Below are 18,039 nucleotides of genomic sequence, written 5' to 3'. Positions count from 1 at the left end.
GGAGTTAAGTGTGACCAAATGTGTGTATTTGTAAGTCTGTTAGAGAGTGTGTGTGTGTGTGTGTGTGTGTGTGTGTGTGTATGTGTAAGAGAGAGAGAGAGAGAGAGAGAGAGAGAGAGTGAATGTGCACACTTGCATGTGTGCACAGAATTAAGCACCTGTATGAATGTGTGTTTGCATGATTGCGTATTGGTTTGAGAGAAGTGCTTCTATGAATGTGCACGTGTGTGTGTGTGTGTGTGTGTGTGTGTGATTTGGACATGGTGCTAATCTCTTTGTGAGGCCTCGAGAGGAAGAGGCTCTGGAGCAGCCGCTCATAAAGGTGTTTACGGTTTTACAGGACGCCTGATGCAAAGCGAGGGTAAACAGGTGGCGGGGCCGTGGCGCGCTGTAAACATGGCGGCCGACGTGTTTAATGGGAGAGAACTCCTGGCTCCCGAGCAGCACAGACTCATTATACACAAGCCTCTGATCACGGTCAAGAGGCAGTAGATAGAGTCAGAGAGAGAGGGAGAGAGAGATAGAGAGAGAGAGAGAGACAAGCAGGCAGGCAGGCAGAGACAAACAGACAGACAGACAGAGACAGAAAAAGACAGAGTGAGAGTGAGAAAGAGAGAGAGCACACAGGGGATCAGCACCACAAGCACAAACTCATTCCAGTTCACACACACTCACACCATTACACCCTCACAGCAAGCAGATGTAATCACTGAACACGCGTTTGAGAAATAAAAAGCCAGAGAGGCGAGGCATGGCAAGGCGAAGGGAGAGATGGTGAGAGGGAGAGATGGTGAGAGAGAGAGAGCGAGAGAGAGAGAGAGAGAGAGAGAGAGAGAGAGAGAGAGAGAGAGAGAGAGAGAGAGAGAGAGAGAGAGAAAGATGCGCAGCTGTAAGGTAAGCTGCTGGACCACACACTGCTGGCAAGCAAGAGTGGAGGAGAAAAAAAGGGGAGAGGGGCAATATAAACAGAGAGCCATCGAGTGAGAGAGGGAGAGGGAGTGTGTATGAGAGAGGAGGGCAAGAGAGAGAGAGAGAGAGAGAGAGAGAGAGAGAGAGAGCTAGAGGGAGTATGTATGAGAGAAAAAGAATGTGAGTGAGTGAGTGAGTGAGTGAGTGAGTGAGAGAGAGAGAGAGAGAGAGAGAGTGCGTGTGTGTGTGAGAGAGAGAGAGAGAGAAATTGAGTGCCAGGCGCAGAGGGCCAGAAGTGAGAGAGACAGTGAGTGTGTCAATGAGTGAGTAAGGCAGCGAGACACAAAGAGCTTGCACGCAGGAGTGTGTATTTGGGAGCATGTGTGTGTGTGTGTGTGTGAGTGAATGAGTGACAGAGAGAGAAAGAGAGAAAGAGAAAGAGAGAAAAAGAAAGAGAAAAAGAAAGAGAGAGAGAGATCACTCGATCAAAGCACTGTGGACCAGCACAGATTGACAATGAAGGCAGGAGTACAATGTGAAGTGAGGAGGGGGGGGGGGGGGGGGGGGTGAAGAGCAAAACCCTCCCATCACTAACACCCACCCAACCTATACACACACATATATACACATGTACACACAAGTACACCACAAGTACACCACAGCTACACACACAGCTACACACACAGGTGTACACACACACACACACACACACACACACACACACAGGTACACACACAAGTACACACACAGGTGTACACACACAGACAGACACACACACACACACACACACACACACACACACACACACACACACACACACAGGTACACACACAAGTACACACACAGGTGTACACACACAGACAGACACACACAGACAGACACACACACACACACACAGGTACACACACACAGGTACACACACACAGGTACACACACACACAGGTACACACACACACAGGTACACACACACACAGGTACACACACAGACACACACCCTCTCAGAGGAAACCAGAGTAGAAACATGTTGTGGGTACTCACCAGTGAGGACTGCCTTGGCGGACGGCTCGGCCAGGTCCAGCGCCGACTTGCCATCGGTGTTGCGGATGTTGGGGTCGGCGCCGTGCTGGAGCAGTACTGTGCAGGGGAAACAGAGGCAAGAGCTGAGCTCGGGCAGGCACAGGCTGACCCCGCTGACGCTGACGCCTACCGCTCCTCCTCCTCCTCCGCCGGCGCTGCCGGCCACCAGCGCTCGCCTGGGCATCGCGCTCGCACGTGCACACACGCACATCGCACACCCACCCCCACTACGGCGCGCCGCACCCCGGGCCCGGCGGCGCGGCCGAGTCCCCCGACGACGCTCGCGGCAACCGCGGAGGCAGAGGCGGTGAAGGCAGCGGCAGCGGCAGCAGCAGCAGCAGTAGTAACGACAACAACACCAGCGGACGAGCCGCAGCTCAGAGCTGGAGTGGCAGAGACGGAGCAACACGCGCTGCAGCGGGACCCAACAGACGAGCAAGCGACGGGAGAAGGAGGAGGGAGCAAACCCATGTTATTCAAAAAAAAAGAGAGAGAGAGAACGAGTGAGTGAGTGCAAGTGTAAAATAGACAGAAAAGAAAGAGTAAGAGAGAAACAGAGCGAGAGAGAGTCAGACTTCAGGCTGGACCATGTGACAGACGCTCAGGTATGAGTGGAATATCAAAGCCTGTTCCTCTCTCTACACACACAGACACACACACACACACACACACACACACACCCACACTCCCTCTCTCCTTGTCCCCTGGAGAGAGGAGAGAAGAGCGAGGAATGTTTTCTAGCGCGCTGCTTTTTAATCCGCCTCAGTCCAGCGCACCTAAAGCGGCCAGCATCCCTAAACTGCCAGCGCTCCCTGAACAGCAAGGTTTCCCCCCGCTCATCTGCCTCTTTCACCCTCCCTCTCTCTTTCTTTCTCCCTCTCTCTTTCTCTCTCCCTCTCTCTTTTCCCTCTCACACGCTCTCTGAAAGGCAATGTTCCTCTCGCCCCTTCTCAGGAAAAAAAATGAGAGAGAGAAAAAAACAATGTCCTCCTGCAATCTCCCTCCTCAATCAGTTCTTCTCTTCCTCTCCTCGTGTGCGCTCACACACTCCTCTCTTTCTTTTCTCCTCCCTCCCTTTCTCTCTCTCTCTCTTGCAGGATCAGCTACGAGGGACACGTGGGGGGGGGGGGGGGGGGAGGAGAGGAGAGTCTAGGGGAGGATAACTTTAAAAACGCAGAAGCCTTTTTGTTCTTTCTCTTTCTCTCTCTGCGGCGATGCTACTGCTATGACTGCCGGTAGCACCACTGCTGCTTCTGTTGTCACTGCTTTAGGACAGCAGCCGGAGCTGAGGAGAGAGACACACACACACGGTCCTCAATACGCTAAACACACACGCGTACACACACACGCATGCACGCTATAGTAGTGTGCGCGTGCGCGCACACACACACACACACACACACACACACACACACACACACACACACACACACACACACACACACTCACTCATTCGCATGACAAAGCACACGCCCCTCAACGACGGTGAGTGGACTAGGCGCTTGTAAACACACATGGATCGGAGGATTTTTTTTTTTTCTCGCATGGTAACAACAGAGTAACAAATCAGCACACTGCATCAGCTGGGCGGTGAGAAGAGAGCCACACGGCTAATCTGAATGAATGCCATCGTGACTCTCCCTCTCTCCTCCCCTCATTTTCAGTTTCATTTTCTCTCTCTCTCTCTCTCTCTCTCTCTCCCTCCCTCCCTCCCTTGTTCTCTATCTCCATCCCTCCCTCCATCTCTCTTATGACTCATGTCAGGTCAGCTATTTTTCAGCTTCAATGTTTTGTTTGGTTTTTTTCCTTTGGGCAGCTTGCCAGTCACACTGGCCTGTGTCATGTGCGATGGACACACACACACACACACACGCCTCAACACCCCTCCATTTAAAGGAAACATTTGTGTCATACAACGAATGGCCATGAAATTCAGATCTCATTATGTGTTTAGGAGGAATCGCACCTGCATGTACTGCGGTTCCGTGCGTGTGTGTGTGTACCCCAACTGTTCCATCTCAGCGATGTACATGTCACGCCAACAAATTGCTTCCAGCCCATTCAAAATTAGATCTGTGCTCCCTGTGATCAACATTCCCCTTAGTTTGGGTGACAATTCAGATGGCACAAAATGATCATAAGCCTTGGGTCTAATCAAGACACAAACAGCTGTTGTTTTCCAGGTATCATGCATGAATATATTACAAAAAACACAGCCTGACATGCTGCACGGGCAAGAAATCAGCTCACAGAAGAGGAGACTCAGGAGAGGCAAACGCAGTCAGTTCAGTCGGCGCGCTTCGATAATGTTGTGGGCTGTCAAAAGCTCTGCATCAACAGTCAAATGTCATCACCACGCCAACATGCTATTTTGAGCGGGCTTGTAGATAGCGCTCACCGGGGGCAACTGATCCAAAAAAGAGCTACCGACTGCTACTGCTGCCTCCGGCTCGATGGTCAGAGGAGGGCTACATGAAAGGTGACCGCTCCAGACAGAGACGGCTGGACTCATTTCAAAGATCCTCAGGGCTCAGGAATACAGGGCCGCAGTATTAACATTGCCCAAAGCCATGTCTTTTACAAGCAAAAGCTCACCAACCAGACCACATTTGCCAAACCATATTTGCATTTCCAAAAGCTACATGTACATGTTGTTTCACAGATCAAAAGAACACAAGCACTGTGGAAATGACATGAGTCTAAATGGGTTTGCAAGTCTTCAATAAAATGCTGTGGAAGACAACTGAAATGCACTATGTAAACACTCACAGCTCTACCTACAAGGCTAGATGGGGGTTGTTTAAGGGGGCCATATCATTGCCACTGATTCTACTCTCCTCCGAATCCCATTCCTAACCAATAAAGTGGCAAGCCACGGAGATCTTATTAAACTTCATCCATCATCTGATTCCTGCGGCTTGCGGGCATATCACATCATGGGCACAGAGACGGCTCTGTTTGCAATGCTCCACCCTGGGGGAAATCGGCATAAAAATTCACCTCACTAACTGCACGAGTTCAACAGAGTCTCACCTCCTGCTCAACACGCGCCCCAATTAACTCAATTAAACAGGTGTGCTCCCCGCTGAGAAGATTTCACATCAACAGCCTCCGACTTTCATCATCTCCTCTATATAGGTATTACAAACAAAGTTTAGTTTAGTTTAGTTTTTCATTTATCAACTTTGTTTCTTTCAGGGACCATGTAGGCTACTAAATGCATTAATCACAAGAGGAGAAAATATGCTTTGTACCAGATTTAGCTTCATTTCCATCACTATAGGAGTTTGATAATATTGTCTGAATATATCATGATGACTCACAGACTGATCAAAGATGGCTGGTGGTTTTGTGTGAGCGCATGGCAAAAGAGCCCAGCCTCCTATCCCCTGCTACCGTCTCAGCTGAGACGCTCTACAGTGAGGTGCCGGTAGCGTTTCAGGCACACGGGGGGGAAAAAAAGGACAAATTAAAAACCAATAAAGAAAACAACATTGTAATGGATGCCGCCGCAAAACTCAGCCTTTCCTCCTGCAGGAATTAATATGCGCTAAAAGCCGTGCCGCATTTGCATAAAGCAGGCGCTGGAGGGGGAGGCGGTATTGAATGGGGGTCTGGTGTGTGTGTGTGTGGGTGTGTGTGTGTTTGTGTTTGGGGGAAGATGGGCTGATAGGAGAGGCTTGGTTGGGTTGGGTTGGAGGGTAGGTGGTGGGGTGGGATGGGGTGGGGTGGTGGTGGGGGCGAAGGCGGCGATTAAGATTCATGCTGGCACCTCATGACAGCTGGCCTATCCATCAGAGGTGCGCGCGTCAGAGCCAGCGAGCCTCCAGAGCTGCGCCTGATAGGGCCCCCGGTGCGCAGCCCCGCCAATCACTCGCCCGCTCCCAAGGCTTACTCACGACCGCTACCAGCCACGAGAACCGATGCGGGGAAACAAGGAACAGGTGTGTGTGTGTGTGCCTAGACTACGCAAAGTGTGACAAGTAGCAAAACAGCACTATAAAATGTCCTTTGGGATCAATGAAGAAAGCATCTATCTAAATACTACACAAGATGCTGCTTATTGCAACAGCTGTTTGTTGAGAACAGACATAGACAGGTCTATAATATAATATATGTTGAGACTGAAGACCTTTTATGCATGTGGAATGCCTCAGCCTCCCTGTGTGTGTAAGTGTGTGTAAGTGTGTAAGTGTGTGTGTGTGTGTACGTGCCCATTCTAGGGGGTGTAAAACCCATTTCCACCAAAAAAATCACACCAACCCAGCAGGTTCCACACAGGTGTGAAGACCAGCGACAGCCCCGGTGGCGGCTAAGAGGATCCGCAGCAGCGCGGCGAGAGGAGATGTGCGGAGCGGAGCGGAGCTGCCGACGCAGCAGCTGGCTGACGGTGCCCCTCCAGGCACCCACTCCAGCGCGTCACTGATGGAGGGTTAATGGGAGCTGCCCCGTGAGACGGGGAGCGGGGGCCATTATGACAGGGCTCTGGGAGGGGGGGGATTAACGGAGAGATGTGTGTGACAGGAGGAGGCCACAGGTGAGAGGAGCAATGCATCACACATACACCACTCAAAAATGAGATGAAGAGCCTTTAGGGGTGTGTGTGTGTGTGTGTGTGTGTGTGTGTGTGTGTGTTGGAAACTTACTGTGTTGGGCACATCACTCTACCACAGTGCTCTGTACTGAGTGAAGATTGATTCAAACTCACACTGTTTGTGTGGAGATTCATTACTTTACTTTCTCAGACACACAGACACAGACACAGACACACACAGACACACACCAGAACCTTAGTGCTTTGAGACTGGCAGTCAGCGACCTCTAGTTTCACATTGGGCCCCTGCGCCGCTCCGCACAAGCAGACACAGTAATTAATGCCCCAACACCAGCACCCCTAATTAGCACAACTAATGCCCATTACTTATTCATGGTGCAAAACGCTGATCATCATCATCATTACATTTACATTACATTACATTTAGCCATTTAGCAGGCGCCGCTCCCTCCACAGTGGCTTGCTCGCGCGCTCGCCCTGCACCGAGGACATCCATTTCATAAACGCTGATGCACCCTGGGAGCTGACCTTGACTGCGTTCATATTATGTCCTTCCACAGAAAGGCACGGCTGTTTGTGCTAGGGGATCTGGCTGGATCGTTAGCTAGGCTATATTTATGAAAAAATTAAAAAAGAAAAAAAAAAAAAAAAAAACACTGAAAGTAGATACAACGGAAAATGAACTAATCCTGGCGATAGCTATTCTATGCCAACAACAACCTAGCCAGCCAGGTTTGCCAGCACTCTGTATTGGTGACTGCTGCTGCAGAGAGAGCTATATATGAGAGCTGGCATCAGGCTGGAAACATTTCTGGCAGCTCACACACACACACACAGTCGAGGAGTGAGAGCATTAGAAATTCATTAGCTGCCCCAGTGGGCAAGTGAATCCACCAGCGTGCCGCTTGCATTGTCCCATTTTGTTTGCATAGGACCTCTGTGCAATCTCAATCTCCGCAACGTAACATAACATAATCTACTTACACACATTACTTTAAATCTGTTACATTCACAGTAATTCTACTTGTGTGCGGAGCAATCAGGTAGAGGGAACTTGGCAGCACACATGGATAGTCGGTTTGTTCCGGTTGACTCGTCCATGAACTGCACTGCGCTGGGCTGGGATGGGCGGAAGAATGAAGAGCTCCCTCAGTGCCAATCAGGGAGTCTGAACAAACGCTTTCAGCCTGCCATCACCCGAGAGCCACAAAACCAGTCAAGAGCTGTCTTTTTTTTTTTTCCCCCGCCACGTAGTTGAATGGCACCAACAAAGGCAGCAGTTAGGCGCTGCCACAATAGCTTCTCTGACAGGTATTCCCATGATTTAAATGGCAGCCCCAAAAACCGCTCTACAGCCCAGCACCAAAGGAACGCCAGAGCAGAGGCACTATTACTCGTTTTCAGTCCGGGTTTTAACATTAAACACCACTGGAGGATCTCTGACACACCCACGCACGGACACGCACACGCAGGCGCACACACACACGCACACACACACACACACACAGCCGAGGGGGCCGAATGCATTACAGGAAGCCTGTGTGAAAAGAGCCACTGACGTGAATACCAGTGGACACAAACAGAGGCGGCCACAGGGCTTTGTGTTCAAAATGGCAATGGGAGATAAAATCTGCTCTTCTGCTCCGGTGTCGGTTATAAAGGGAGTCCGCACACAAGACAGCCCAGGAAAAGCTCCTAACCCACGCATTCTCACTCCTTATAACTTACACAAGCCTTTGGACCATTACAGCAAATAAATAACCAAAGTCAGTCACAGACCCCCTCAATCACATACAAGTTTCCATGGACTAAAATACTGTAGGGGAATAGATTAGATTTAGATTTAGGAGATCTGAATGCAACCCTCCCCGATTCTTCCACTCCGAGCGCTTCACCTCGACCCCCATCGCTGAGGGCTCTTTACTGGGCAAGCAGACGGCTGTAATGATGAGGCTGACAGGCTGCGGGTGATCACTCATAAGTGCCACAGCGAAAGATCAATTCAGAGAGCCCAATTTACCACCTGACAGTCACGACGAAGAAACTGATCTATGTCTGGGCTGGTGACAGCCCTGTCAAAATACTCGCATCACACACATACAGAAGCATGTGCACACACACGCAACAGGTAACTTGACAAATCATCCACAACACTTTGGTTATTATTTCTCTGACAAATTCTATGAACACATTATTGTACACGCTGTTGCCTGGGAAATCTGACAGCTCTTTTTTCCCAAAAGGAACAAATAGAGAGATAATGAAAAACAATCCTTCTGCACGCAACAGAATGAATACTGAGCAGAACAAGAAGGCAGAGTCTGCCCTTCTGGTCTATAGGGTTGCTGACTTTAAGATCAACAGCCAATACAATTTGCCTACAATTTGATTTCCATGCTTCTGAAGCAATGAGTCGGTTGGCTGGAATATTTTATGGCTTGATGTTTGTTTGTTTCCCATTTAAAGCAGAAGAATTGTGTACAAACACCAGAGTTTTTGAAGCCACTCACTACAAAGACAGTTACAGGACAGTGAGAAACATCGGACAAAACACATGTTGGATTAGACTCACAGACTCTACCTTTAACGTGCTGTAAATATTGAGTGAAAACATTTCAAAGAACGCTTCTCCTGAGGAAAGCTAAGGAGGGGAAGGAAACTGCTATTTAAAAGAGTACAAGATGAATGACTGACAGTGTTCCAAAATGTGCTAAACTTATTTCAAAGGACATTGACAACCACCTAGGCTGCCTAATATAAGACATTACAGCCATATATTGGAAGATATTTATAATAGCGCTCAGGAGCCACAGTAATTAAATTCAGAAGATATTACATCTGAAAATCAACAAACAAACTCATCTTATTCTAGCTCATCACCCAAAGAAGATTGCTACTGCTGTAAATTGCAATTCATAATAACCAGAGAAATGTGTGTGGGTGGGGGTGGGGGCATTCTTTGTTTTTCTTTTTGACTGGCACACCACATTAAAAAAAAAAGAGTCTCAGAGACTGCCACGACATAATTAATCATCTTATATTTTACATCAATGTGAAATAGCTGTTTTGACTGACTGATTAATGAGGACGCTTAACGTTGTGATATATCTGAATAGCAGACCGTAGATCTGTATGACAGACACCCTCAGGTTCAGGGAATGGCTGTTTGTAACACTGTAGATGTTCCATTCAAATCAACTACTCACGTTGGTGAGGTGCCAATACACAGCCTAAATAGTAAAAATCTCCAGACCCTCCCGTTATTCTTACTATAGGTCAAAACAGCTTTAGCTGTAAGTAATTACTCAGCGGTACTGCATGGTGTGTAAATAGAGTTTAATAAAGATGATAAACAAATAAAATGAAGAGTCCATTTATTTCAATGTAATATCAATGACCTTTTGATATTCAGTCTAGGTATGTTTGGGGGGGGGGGGGGGGGTTGTTTACTGGCCAGCACCCGCTGCTGAGAAATCTAGAGGAAACACTGATTGCATTAGAGACCAAACTTTACAGTTCATTTCCACAGTGACCAGTTGGCTCATCAATCATTCGCCTATGAAACTCAAATTGGTGTTGATTGGTGCCAGCAAAACTTGGGTAATAGGCTCAGTGTCAACAGGGCACAATCTGCAACAATTCCTATCTTGGAACACATAAATGTGAATCTTCAACTGGAGGTCTGGATTCGAAGACCACAAGTGAATCAAATAAGCAGCCGAACCCAATAATGCCCAACAAATGAACACAAAGTGTCACTTGAGCCTTGCCTAAGTCTTCGCCATTTGCTATGAACTAAGCTTATATGACCAACAGCTGTTGGGAGAGGGATGATTTCACAGAGAAGCACTGAATGAAAAAATATGCAATTAGACACATGGATAAATGCCACATGCTCTCGACTGGTGCAGCATCTTCTGCCATTCAAAGGGAACAGATCAAATGTGGCAAAATATCTCACAAAAAACTGTACTAAACGACACTTGCATTTCACTAAATATATTCAAACTGCAAGATGTGCAACTGAATATATCCATAATATCTTGATTTATAAATAAATAATGTACCATTGAAGCAGATGCCCTGGAAGCCATCTTTGTGCATGGGGCTGTGGACTATAACTCTATCTGGGCTTGGAGACTCTCTCGAGTCCAAGGCTTCACGACACTACCCATTGCGCTCATCTGACTCAATGGCTAGGAATAAAAGGATTTCCCAGGAGAGCTAAGCGCATTAACTTGGCCCCTCACTTTCCCTCCCTCTCTTTCTCCACATTTCCAATAAACGGATGCAAAACAAAAATAGAGAGAGGATGGAAGGGAAGGAGGACCTTGACATTTGCAATGTCCTTTATCTTGGAAAGGACATTTCATCCCCCTTCAGGTCAATAACTTGAGCTTTTTAAAAAAAAAAAAAAAAAAAAAAAAAAAAAGTACACAACCTCCAGATATGAGGACTAAACCCACTGCACTCAACATGTGGAAGCTCCGGGTAACTAACCATGCCTTAGCAGTGTAGACATTTTAGGCCTCGGGACACAGTGGATCTTGGTCAAATACTCACTGGACGGAGCCCTTTCAAAGAATGTGCACACAGGCAGCAGCAGTGGCTGAATTGGTGCCACACAACGCAACAAGGTAAAGGGTTTAAATGCCAGGGAGAGATGTTCCAATCCCTTCAATGCACTGCAAAGTTCAGCTAGTTATTTTATGAAAAGGGACCTTTAAAATGTACTAAATGCAAAACAGCTTAGAATGTGAGTCAGGCTGTGGGAGGAAGCTGGAGAGTCTCCCTTTCTTTGCTCTTGTGAAGAACACACTGTTGTGCATTAAAGCAGCTGTGGGAGACATGCATGCATAACGTATGAACCGCACCTCCACAGTTCATTAGGCACAATAACGAAGCCTTCCGCCTCCCTGTCCTTCACACAACATGCTTTCATATGCCGCAAACAACAACACAGAAACACGGCCGGCCCAGTGTGCAGATAAACGGTCGGATGGATAAATGTTGTTGGGGTTTTTTTTGCGCGGGTAAACAAATAGGCTCCTCCGCTTTGGACAAAACTAAGCAAGGTCACGAGCGGAGAGCAGAGGGGCTGGAGGAGGGTCAGCGAGCGAGTCCGGTGTCAGCGGCGGTGAAAGAGCTCTAACGTGACGTTCCTCCAGGACAGCCTCTGCTTCGCCTCACAAAAGGGTGGGGTCAGTGAGGGCCGCTGGAGGACTGCAGTAGGTGGATTCGATAGCAGCGGCAGTAGCAGCAGCAACGGAGAAGCTAAACACTGAGGTGCCTGTGTTCACTGTGAATGGAGGGAAGCAAAAATATTTGTCATGGCAGGATTTTTTTTTTTCTAGTTTTGTTGACGCAGCTTGTGCAAGCAAACAGCCATACTGGCGTTGGTCAAAACTTCATCTACAGATTTGAACTCTACAGGAAAAGAACAAGACTTTATGGTTTATTTGTTTGTTTTGGTTTTCACGTCTGCACTATTAACCATCCTTTATTTGTCACAAAGAACAAACTGACTTGTGTCAACATATCTAATAAAAGCACGCACTGCCAAAAAAGTAAAAGAAAACACTGAAAGCAAGGTATCCCAGAAACATCACTATCACCCAGAAAACCTTACCGTTTAGCCCTGCCAACAGTGGAGGCTGGCAAGGTGGGTATATTTATCTACCAAAGAATTGAGCCTATTAAGAACTATTAACTCTTACGTTCAACTACCACTTGATTAAGAGGAGCAACTGCCTGGTCAGAAGACTACCTTTGGGAATACTTGGGCACCACTAGGACCAAAACAGGCTGCTCTACACAGGAAGTTTGAGCTGTGGGAGTACACTGCGTATGCGGGTTATCTTGTCTTGTGCTAGCTTTAAACTAACCGCCCTATAATTGTGACACAAACATGTCATGGAATTCAACAAGACGATTACAAGACAGGACATTATAACTGAGGATTCAGACATACCTTATGGAACAAGTTGTTAAACTTATTTATATAAAGAAAATAGAACAGTCTAGCTATGCAAGTCATTATCTTCACTTTGCCAAGCAGCACAGCTCCAAGCTTACACACAAAACAATCAAATCTTTGCTCACTGGTGTGTAAAATAAATTACAGCCAGAGAGGTGATATTGAACGATGAAAGTTTTGAGAAATTGCAAGTTTCAAAGCAGCAGAACCCTTTTCAGGGTTCCCACTCTAAGTCAAATGTAAAATTCCATGACTTTTCCCTGACTTCCCCTGACAAAAAACCTGAATTCCCATGACTTATTATACAATAAATGGTACAATATCGAATATACCGACCAATAGTTTCAAAGCAGCCGCATAGCGTTCATGAATCTTTTATTTTTATAGAGCTGGAGATAAATAAATGGGCACTGAAGGAACAAAGTTGGGCCACTCAAGCAAGCAGTAAAGCTAATAACCAGATATACATCAGTTCTGTGAGGAAATATTTGTGTGTTAATGTATTTTGACATGTACATTTTAAACTGCTACAACAAAATTCCCTGATATTCCATGACTTTGGCCCAAAATGATCAAATTCCCTGACTTTCCATGTCTGGAATAGACATTGCAAAATTCCATGAAATTCTAGAAATTCCATGACCCGTGGGAACCCTGCCTATTAGATAGATTCCTCAGACAGAGAGAAGTGTCCCCGAATTACAGTAAGTTAACACACCCAAGAACTGCTAGTGCACTGAAGAAAGAGGGTTAGAGAAGTGAATGAGTGTTGCGAGGCATGCATCTACAAATAGTTACTGTGTGATTTTCTTCGTAGCTTGCCACACGCAATAGCTCAAACTTTCTCCACAGCAATGTTTGTACACCTACATTTTTAATACAACATATCCTTCTTCATAAAAACTGAACCCAAATGACAATCAACAATGATTAAGCTTACATATACAACAAGGGCCAATCTCAATTCTCTATTTTACCCCTTCCCCCTTCCCCTTAGTTTTGCGCGTGCACGTGAGACGAAGGGCTCTCAATTCTCATTTCGATCGAGGGGTAGGGATAAGGGCAAGGGGTAGATACCCCTTAAAACCAAGTAAGATCGGGAGCTTACTTGAAACCGAGGGGTAAGAGAAATACCCAACATACAACGCTCACACCGGAAAAATAAGCACACCGAGAGATTCATTGACATGAAATGTTGGCATTAATAAGGATTATAAAATTAAAATGGTAATTTTATGTTGTATTCAATCTTGTGACCATATATTGAAGGTCCTGTTCTTCACGAGGAAGTTTTCAAAAATCGCCTGTTTTGTGAATGTTAACAGCACATCATTATTTGCGCGAATGTCTCGCATTTTACATATTTCCATGTCTACCCCGCGAATTGGCAGCATACCATGTCAGAAATGTAAAGTCCAACAGCAGCTAAATTCGCTGAACTTGTTTACCGCTCGTCCGATATGCTGCATAGGCCTACTGCTGCCGACTCCTCGCATAGGCTATTACAGGTACCGATTGCTTCTGATGTCAAGTAACGACCATTTGGATATTATTGTAAAATATCGAAGGAGTTGTGGGATGTTTACATAGCAAACTGCATGTTTATTTTGTCCCCCATCCCTGTTTCCCCTGGGGATCAATAAAGTATCTATCTATCTATCTATCTTTCATTCACCCGGAACAGAAGGTAGGCTGCGAACGAACATAGGGACGTTCTGCTGTTGTTGAAATAATTCCTGAACGGTTTTATTCCGAGCTGAAAATGCAATGATAGCCTATTTGACAGAAGACAGGTTGCTAGTGACAAAATATTAGCTTTCAGTGTGGTACGATCTCTGTAAATTACGTTAATTCAAGTGTTTCAATCATCCAGCTCTCCCTTATGGTTGGCTAGTGGTATCTCATTTCCAAGGGAAATATTCTTCACCCCTATGTCTTGCCACTCGGTTTCGAGGGACAAGGGCTAGGGGTAAGATGAAGGGATAGGGGAAGGGGTAAAACAGAGAATTGAGATTGGCCCCAAGTGTTGTAAGACACAACTCAATGATTTGAGTGCTACATCAGCATCACATGTTATCTGTCAATATAGAAAATGAAGAGAACTTACCAATGCACACATCAATTTTGCCCTTGATGGCTGCCTCGTGCAGTGGTGTGTAGTTCCAATTATCACGAGCATTTGGGTCAGCTCCTTGGCATAACAGCAGACTGACAACCTCAGCGTGGCCAAAAGAGCAGGCATTATGCAACGGAATTAAACCACCATCATCACGGGCATGGACGTTTGCCCCAGTCTGAAGGAGATGCTCCACAACGTCCTTCCTCCCAAAACCTGCAATGTTTCAGAGGATATGAAGTTCTAGTCTCCTCACTTACTAACAATGACCAGTAGTAAATAATTTAAAGTCATTCTGACATGTTTCTCGTTGCATGCATTTGTATAACTGATCTAATTTCATACATGTGAGATTAGGTTAAATTAAATTAAATTAATTTACTTTACTTAGATTAAACTTAGACTTGGGCTGTATTAGCTTTCTATTACTACAGTAATATTCGCTATAAAAGAAAGCCATCACAAATGCACCACAAAGAGTTTTGCTTGCATCGGCTTGTCTTCCTTTATGTTAAAGTTACTGACAAAAGATTTAAGAGATTTTAAAGATATTTCAAAGATTCAGATCTTAATGCTAGCTAACGTCCACACACTTTTAACTTTTTGAAAAGCCAAACGTTACAATAAATTCTCTCTACTGAAAACTTCTCTCGAAGGGTCTACATTGAAATAGCAAAATTCCTCCAGACGCTAGCATCTCTAATTCAACTTGAATGAGTATGGTTTTTTTGTTTTATGTTTCTTATCATAAGTAATAAGATGAATAGCCTGATTGTATTGTATGACGCTGGGTTCAAAAACATTAGCCACAGCTAGCGGTAGCTACGGTAGCAACTGCTGAGGGCAGCTAATTGCGAAAAACCAAAACAAACCACTCTCGACAAACAGCAACGATGCTTTGCTAGCAATCGGCCATTTAATTGGACGTGCTAGCTAGTTCTCACAAAACTTAGTTAGCCAGCTACCTAGCTTGCTACCTGGTCTGCAAAACTGCTTACTCGTTGAAGAAACACGATAGAAACTTAACAGTTACCTGCAGCAAAATGCAGCGGGGTCGATTTACGACCAGCCATGTCTTTAGCGTTCACATTAACCGAATCCACCAGTCTCTTCACCCGTGATACGTCCCCATTGCGACAGGCCTCGAAAAGCTCCCGAAAGGCTCCACTGGTCCCACAGCCGCCGCCTCCAGGGCTGGTGCTGCCTGAATCCGGACTGGAGCCACTGCTGCTACCGCCAGCTGTGGATGAGCTAGTAGAGCTGCTACTGCTCAGGGCCGGAGCAGGGAGGTCGGGGGAGACCGGAGTTATCTCCGGATCAACGACACTCTCTTGCTCGGGCCCAGCCACAGGCGATGCTGTCGACCCTCCGGACACTGGGGGTGATCCCGGAGGAGTTAGAGTATGTGTAGAGGGTCGTGGTGGGGATGAAAGGTTTGATTGTTGCTGCTGGGATGAGCGACGAGACGCCGCCATTTTCATCAGTCCCTCTAGCAACAAAAATAGTTCTGTTGAACTTCCGGGGAGTGGGAGGGAAACTTCCGGTCTTGAGTTACAGCGCACTCCAATGGCGCACACAGGTGGCCTATTTCATGGAGTGCCAGTTACATAATACTTGATTTTATTCATAGTAATATGTTATGCTCTTTTGTTTTCTTTTAAAGTTGAGAACATCATAGAAATGCAATCCAGTCCAGACCAGTCAACATGTGATAGGGGGTAGGCTATCTGGTGATGCTGTGGTAATGCTGTGGTGTAGTTCATGCCAGTTGTGGTCCAATCAATCCAAAGAGAAAGAGAGAGTTGCGACACTGATGTCGCCACCACACGATCAATAGTTCCAAAAACCTGTGCTGAATGGCTTTATTGCAGGAGAGTGTAATCTATTATACAACAATTGGGTTCTATGGAACTATTTATTTGTTTCTGATTGGCCGAGAGACGTTCCATGAGTTGGAATATCCCTGGACATTTCAACTCAGACTTTGCACGGCTAATAATAAATCACTCCGCGACACAATGTTCTCATCCCAGCTCTCCACTATTTTAAGCAATGGGTTACTCCTTAGCAAACCATAACGAAACAGTGCTTCACCACATCTGTGGATTAAGCTACACAGCCAACTCAATGTAAGTAAGATAAATGAGGATGCTAATTGTTCTCAGCATTGCCAGCATTGTGTAGGGCCTATAATATGATTGTCACTTGGAGGAGACTTGTAGATAACTAACGTTAGCATAGTTAGCTAACCGCTGCTAAAGTGCCTAGCATCGTGTCAGAAATCGATTGGTTCTGCAATGTGCTATGTTTCCGTTTTTTGCAGTACCATGTCCCTTACATAACATGGCCCAGTGTCCTTGTAACATGCATGCAGCAAAGCTAGATATGAATGTGATTTCAGCCCGACTTTCAACATTTCTTTCAAGACACGTAAACCACAAAGACCCGTAAAGAGGGATCTGGAATGTTGGTTACCTAGCAACCAAGACGCTGTCTATTGAAAAGGGAACTGTTTTTTGATGCGTAAGAACGATGTCGAAATTAACATTTTTAAACAATATTGGGGTGTTTTCAGATTATTTAGTTTGTGGTAGAATTGTTGTATAAAAGCAATATAGCACTCGTGATCGTGGGGTTGGTCATGGATATTCCCACGGCTGTTGTTGCCTGCGCCACTCGGCCTCCGGCTTCGTGGCTACGGCCTAACAACACCCGTGGGAATATCCATGACCAACCCCACTCTCACTCGTGCTATATTGCTTAAGTAACTCATGGGCCACTGACCAAGTGATTGGCAGTTTTCAGTTCCAAAATTGTCTACATAACCCAGAAACTGGCATGGAAAAGCGCTGCCATCTTTTTCCACAGTCTCTTACGGGAGTGTTGCCACTATGCTTTCTTCACATGCTGGTCCAAACAATTTTTATTTATTTATTGGGTTATACTTCCTTCTTCAATTTAATAACATTTCATATTTCTTTTTCTTATTCACAACAAGTTTTCAAAGGTGATGGTGGTCCAACTGTGAAACAGAAATGGCAGACCACCGGCGGCAAGTCACTAGTGGTCCAAAATCTGATTTTGCCATCTGGGAGACTACTGTATAATGGCCAGCTTTCATTTAAGCATGTAAGACATAATACTGACATAAGCTATCTGTCTCGTGGGATGCACTGTCCCCCTTTGTTCCTATCTCAATACACCACAACTCCAAAATTCATAACTCCAACATTTCCTTCAGGATTGAAAAAGCATATATCTATATATATCTCAAATATATAGTATTTCTGTACTGCATCGATGACCTGGGGTCACCTATTTGTAACTGATAATTATTGTAAAGGTTTTTGCCTTTACATATCTTAGTCTTTACCAATTTGACAGAAATCATATGCTTTAGATTAA

General features: G+C 45.9%; 1 protein-coding gene across 4 annotated transcripts in view; it reads right to left on the bottom strand.

The window, feature by feature from the left end:
- The window catches only part of tnksa (tankyrase, TRF1-interacting ankyrin-related ADP-ribose polymerase a), a 106,355-nt gene extending 89,908 nt beyond the window's left edge, over nucleotides 1–16,447 (bottom strand). For 2 of the 4 annotated variants that reach the window (XM_042058587.1, XM_042058588.1), the window contains exons 1-3: nucleotides 15,668–16,445; nucleotides 14,626–14,850; nucleotides 1,948–2,043 (exon numbers count right to left, since the gene is read on the bottom strand). In XM_042058587.1, coding sequence (XP_041914521.1) covers nucleotides 1,948–2,043; nucleotides 14,626–14,850; nucleotides 15,668–16,115 — 769 coding nt within the window. In that variant the 5' untranslated portion in view covers nucleotides 16,116–16,445. Of the gene's footprint in view, nucleotides 1–1,947; nucleotides 2,044–14,625; nucleotides 14,851–15,667 lie in introns of all 4 variants that reach the window. The other 2 variants (XM_042058589.1, XM_042058586.1) reach the window with 2 other exon arrangements.
- Between the last annotated feature and the right edge of the window lie 1,592 nt (nucleotides 16,448–18,039).

Source organism: Alosa sapidissima, chromosome 13, assembly GCF_018492685.1.
Source record: "Alosa sapidissima isolate fAloSap1 chromosome 13, fAloSap1.pri, whole genome shotgun sequence".
Taxonomy (NCBI): Eukaryota; Metazoa; Chordata; class Actinopteri; order Clupeiformes; family Clupeidae; genus Alosa; species Alosa sapidissima.
Note: the sequence above shows the minus strand (reverse complement) of the source record. Positions and strands in the feature narration are given on the sequence as shown.